The sequence below is a fragment of the Vigna unguiculata genome, chromosome 5, assembly GCF_004118075.2.
Source record: "Vigna unguiculata cultivar IT97K-499-35 chromosome 5, ASM411807v1, whole genome shotgun sequence".
Classification (NCBI taxonomy): Eukaryota; Viridiplantae; Streptophyta; class Magnoliopsida; order Fabales; family Fabaceae; genus Vigna; species Vigna unguiculata.
In genome coordinates this window covers 39,375,361-39,381,038 of record NC_040283.1, presented here as the reverse complement: position 1 = coordinate 39,381,038, position 5,678 = coordinate 39,375,361, and the positions used below count along the sequence as shown (strand labels likewise).

At 29.4% G+C, this 5,678-nt stretch overlaps 1 protein-coding gene across 1 annotated transcript; it reads left to right on the top strand.

Moving 5' to 3' along the window:
* Nucleotides 1-1,226: 1,226 nt before the first annotated feature.
* On the top strand, nucleotides 1,227-4,785 carry LOC114186284 (gibberellin 2-beta-dioxygenase 8-like). The gene is made up of 3 exons (XM_028074341.1): nucleotides 1,227-1,669; nucleotides 3,261-3,579; nucleotides 4,555-4,785. Exons 1-3 carry the CDS (start codon nucleotides 1,227-1,229, stop codon nucleotides 4,783-4,785), a joined length of 993 nt encoding a protein of 330 aa, XP_027930142.1.
* The last annotated feature ends 893 nt before the right edge of the window (nucleotides 4,786-5,678 follow it).

Genomic DNA, 5,678 nt, shown 5'->3' with positions numbered 1-5,678 from the left:
TAAAAAAAATAACGTTACTCCGAATTTGTAATCCACTTTAAAAGCCAAAAGGACAAATTGAATTATTAGAATCACGTACAAACATCAAAATAAACCAAAAAGTTTACCCAATATACTGATACCTACCTGTCCAAATACCATCGTTCTACACTGTTGTTCCTGCTCTTCCATACTAAAAATTGCCAAACGTCAGAAAGTGGCATATCCTTATTATATAAAACAGTTAATATAATTTAAATAATGGTAAAAAACATAAATGATAAACGATTAATGAGTATTTAAAGATTTTAAACAAATGTTATATAAAAGTAACAAGAGTAACAAGATACAGTAACATGGTAAAATTTTATTGGTTCCTTATTACCTTCTGAACGTAGATTGCACTTCGTGGCTACACGTCAAGAATTCTGATATCTTATATAGTATGTTGTAGTTGTGGTTGCATGGTTTGTCCCCTCTCTTTTCTGATGCTGTGTTTGGCCGCGTGGTCTCTGCTTTAGCCATATACTTAATCGTAGTGCTATTCCAAAACTTCCTCGCATGGATTCACATGCATATAAATATCTCTGCCACCACCAATTTCTTAAACAATCCATTACGTGCTCTTCTTCTTCTTCTCACATAAAACTTCAACTTTCTTTCTTCTAAGAATTACTTACCCGAGTTTCTCTGCTAGAATTCATTGTGTCTTCTCTTCATCTGACTCTACCTTAGCATTTGCAAGCTACGAAGCAAATAATCATCTTCAAAGAAGAACAGGTGAAATTTTGATCCTTGGATAATTCTTTTATTATTATAATATGAATCTTTCAGGCCTCTGTTTGACTTTTAAATATATAGAAAAATATATATATATATATTTCCCTTCGAAGCTAAGTATATATATTTGTCTGTGTTTAAGTGTGTTTGTAGAACAGAAGTTAGGGCAACAATGGTTGCTGCTATAGATACTGGCAACGTTTTGTATAAAAGCTTAATCTTGTTTATGATACAGAGAAAGCATTTAGCATATAAATGCATGCGTACAAACAACTATGATTTCCTTAAAATAAGTTAAAAAAGACACACACCAACTGTGTCTGGTTTAACAAAATCTTTGTCTTACATTGGATTCACATTCAACGTGATGATGGAATGTTGATCCAAACACTGTTAATCAGAAGTTTACGGACACATACCGAATAATGGATTGGTTTTGTGAATGTAGTGTAACATTTTGCTCTGAAATGGATTATGAACCACCATTCCTTGAGGCCTACAAGAGCCTTGTGCAGAAAGACGTAGGGGATTCAAGGAACAATAACGACTACTGCAGCTCTACAGTGGAGAGATGTGATATACCTTTGATCGACCTTGGAAGGTTAAGTGTTGAGAGAGAGGAATGCATGAGAGAAATTGCAGAAGCTGCAAGAGAATGGGGTTTCTTTCAAGTTGTGAATCATGGTATTCCACAGGAGCTTCTCAAGAGCATGCAGATTGAACAAAAGAAAGTGTTCTATCAACCTTTTGTGAACAAGTCAACACAGCAAGTTATTTTCTCTACCTTATCTGCCAAAGCTTATAGGTGGGGGAATCCTTTTGCCACCAATCTCAGACAACTGTCATGGTCAGAAGCCTTTCACTTTTATGTCACTGACGTCTCAAGGATGGACCAACACCAAACTCTCAGGTATACTCTTGTTATTAATATTTAGTCTTAACGCAGAATATATATATATATATATATATATATATATATATATATATATATATATATATATATATAAAAGATGAAATTTGTACTATCGTAAAATCATTTTATCTCTAGTTGATATAAGAATTTCAACGATATCACCCAATTATTAACTATTTTATTTACCATTTGATCCCTTTATACGTATTGAATTTACACCTTAGCTTGCTTCTTCTGGAGTACGTAGGAATAGATGTTTTTAACTTATTACAACTAAGAGACAGCACTCGTACAATAGAGTGGGTTCCCCTAGAACCTAACTCATGACCATACATCTTCATTTTCTTCGCAAGCTTTCTAAAGCCAGACAAATCAAGTCACGTCAACTTCTTTTACATTGACATTTATAACAATGCCTAATAAAAGAAAAAAGAAAAGTGTTTCTAAAAATGTTGTAAACAAGGAGTAATGTGGGATAGTTACAGACTAATGATTCTCCATTTAGTCTATTTGGTCGAGAAGAAATGGACAAATTTTCAAGCACGAGTCTCAATATATTTTAAAATCAATATATATATCGAATTTAATTCTATTAACAATAATATGGGAATATATTTAGTGGTGTTTATGTCTTTATAGTTAAAAGTGCCTTATCATATCCTTATTTGTCAACAAGAAAATAGTTTCCCTGAATAACGTTTTCTTTGAGCTCACAATATAACAACTTCAGAGATATGAAGAAATAAGCAAATTATTATCAGTCATATGCTATATTTTGTTTTTTATGAAATTTCTCTACTAATTTATCTAGTATTATTTTTTTATACAAATTATTTAAATAAAAACATGAATATATATATATATATATATATATATATATAATATCTTATAAAAAAAATACATTATATATTTATTTAGTAATAAATAATAATATTAATAAAAAGTTAAATATATTTTTTTATCTCAAAACTATAAAACAATTTTGATTTTCATCTTTATCTTAAACTTTGATTTTATTAGTTTCTTATACTTAACAAATGCATGAATGTGATTCTTTTTGTCCAACAATGTTAAGTATTTTTTCATTTAACAAACAAGAAATCACGTTGTATGCAGGTTAAATGTTCCCTTCTTATTAACATTTTAAAAGATCGGAGTAATTCATTGTTTGTCATGTCAGAAAACAACATGTGACACCATTAGAAAAAGAGGATTACATCCATGCATTCTTTAAGTATAGGAACTTAACAAAATCAAAATTTGACAAAAATCAAAGTTACATTATTGTTTAAGGACAAAAAATAATTAACTTCAGAAAAAAAAATCATTAAAGCATTTAAATTTATTCTTACTGCAACTAGAATGTGACTTGAATTCAGTTCTAGACAGTTCATATATGTTTCAAACAAGAAGTATGAGTATTCTATTCACACTAGTTTCTTCAAATACATTCATGGCAAGCATGTTGTTCATCTGGTAATAAAGCATTCCTTAATAAACACTGAATGACATGCATATACTTTCATGTGCCTTCATTGTGTGTTTTGACATAAACTGAAAAAGGAGTAATTTTGTTTTCTTAACTTAGATCAAGCCTTGAAGGTTTTGCAACACGAATGTTCTCCCTTGCACAGAGCTTGTCTGAAATACTAGCCTGCAAATTGAATGCGAAATCGAACTATTTTCGAGAGCATTGCTGGCCAAAGAGTTCATTCATTCGACTGAATCGATATCCTCCATGCCCTGTATCAAAGATGCATGGCTTGATACCTCACTGTGACACTAGTTTTCTCACCATCGTACATCAAGACCATGTTGGGGGATTGCAATTGATGAAAGATGGACAATGGGTAGGTGTTAAGCCTAATCCACATGCTCTGGTCGTTAACATCGGTGACTTGTTTCAGGTGAAATCTCATTACTCTTTCTAGAATAATGTTATAAAGTATTCACACTATCTTTTTATTTTTAAGTCTCACATCGATTAAAGATAAAACAATTTCATTATATATAAATGAGGTACATACCTCATCTTACACGCTGATATTATGAAATTGAATTAGGTTTAAATTTCATTTCTAATAAAATGGAATGATTAAATAAAAAAAATGTTATAATGAGAATTTACTATCTATTCTCACAATTATATGCTCAATTTAGGGCAAAAATTTGTTGAGCTGTTTTCAGAAGGACAATAATGACTTTGGAGGACTTGCTTAGTATACATATATAAATAATGTCCAACATGGATGTCTTCATTTTCAATTACCACTCCATCATGCTAAAAGTTAAAACCCACCAACTTTTCAACGAATCTGAATGGACAAAAAGGGTTGAAAATGTGATCATCAATCCAATAGAAATTATTAGACGGCTAGAATGAATACGTCTGAAATAATTAACAAAGACAAAATTTCCAACATGCATCAATTGTTTCAACTTTTTGTGGGCTCCAATAAAAAGCACATCACCCGTGTCTGTCTATAAAAAGTATGTTATAATTAGCACATTCACATAAAAGAATAGAAAAATATAAATAAAAGTACATAAAAAATTTAACATGTTCAGCACTTAAGACTTACCTCCACAAGTAGTCAATCAAAATTGCAAATTTTTTAATGATACATAACTATCTAAGTCCCTCATACACTCAAGAGACCTATTGGGTTGCGATGACAATTCTAAAAGCAACTATTTACTTTTATAATATTTTCTGTTGTTCTCTTCTTCAAATTACTCGGTGTGGAACTTTGATGAATATTCACTTTAGAACCAACATTAACATACCCTCAATAATTTGTCGTTTTTCTATATTATATGGTTGACTAAAGCTAGGTCTTGGAAGAGCTTCTAAACTTTAACTTGTGCGTTATAATGTGCAGGCATGGAGCAATGGTGTTTATAAAAGCATAAAACACAGAGTTGTTGCTGCAGAGAATGCTGAGAGGTTTTCTATGGCATTTTTCTATTGTCCCATGGAGGAAGCAATTATAAAAAGCCACATGAAGCCAGCTATGTACAAAAAATTCACTTTTAAGGAGTATAAAGAACAGTCTGAGAAAGATGTTAAGCAAACTGGGGGGAAAGTGGGGCTCTCCAGATTTCTTCTATAGGAGAAAGTAAATATATATATATATATATATATATATATATATATATATATATATATATATATATATATATATATATATATATATATGTGTATAGTCAAAATTATATTGTTCATCAATATTTCCTTAAATAAAATGAGCACTTTCTGCAATAAAGATGTACTAATAACTAATAATATAATATAAAGTGCATAACTTTCTCACTATTTTTAATTTTTTTGTATATTTTTCTAATAATACGAAGAGGCTCGTATTAATTCTTTTTAAAATTTTAACAATCAGATTTTTTACGATGGTTAAAATAGGTATTTTATCATAGCTTTTTATCTGTCGTTGAAATAATCATTGTTTAAAGTTTGGGGAAAACAACGCAGCTAGTTTACCGTGTCAATTTTCATAAAAATTACGACGGTTTCCAAACTCGTCGTTATAAGCTATTTAAAGCTTCGAAAAATTAGATTCACAAAATTACGACAATTAATGCACTAATCGTCATTATAATATATATATTAGCGAACGCGCATGTGTTGTAATTATATTTGTGTATTTGTATTTTTTAATTTTCAAAAAATTTAACTTAAGATCAATAACAAATCTATAATTAATTTTTAAAATAATTATTAAATGTAAAATTAAAAAAAAAGATATGTAAAAAAAAATTAAAATAATGGTTTAAAACAAAAGAAGTTTTTAGAATAACGGTTAAAAATAAATTATTTATAAAATAATTAAGGGTAAAACTGGTATTATAAAATGTAAACACAAAAAAGAGAATCATCTTTATATATTGTTATAAATATAATATTTAAAAAGAAAAATATTTAGATTTAATAAATCACGACAGATTTGATCAGTTCGATTGAATAAGTTATATAACGATCGTTATAATATCAATC

Excerpts from the sequence above, each read along its gene's own strand:
- LOC114186284 (XM_028074341.1), top strand. The coding sequence starts at position 1,227 with ATGGATTATGAACCACCATTCCTTGAGGCCTACAAGAGCCTTGTGCAG. Across the intron at positions 1,670-3,260 it reads GACCAACACCAAACTCTCAG|ATCAAGCCTTGAAGGTTTTG; the intron begins GTATACTCTTGT and ends TTCTTAACTTAG. Across the intron at positions 3,580-4,554 it reads ACATCGGTGACTTGTTTCAG|GCATGGAGCAATGGTGTTTA; the intron begins GTGAAATCTCAT and ends TATAATGTGCAG.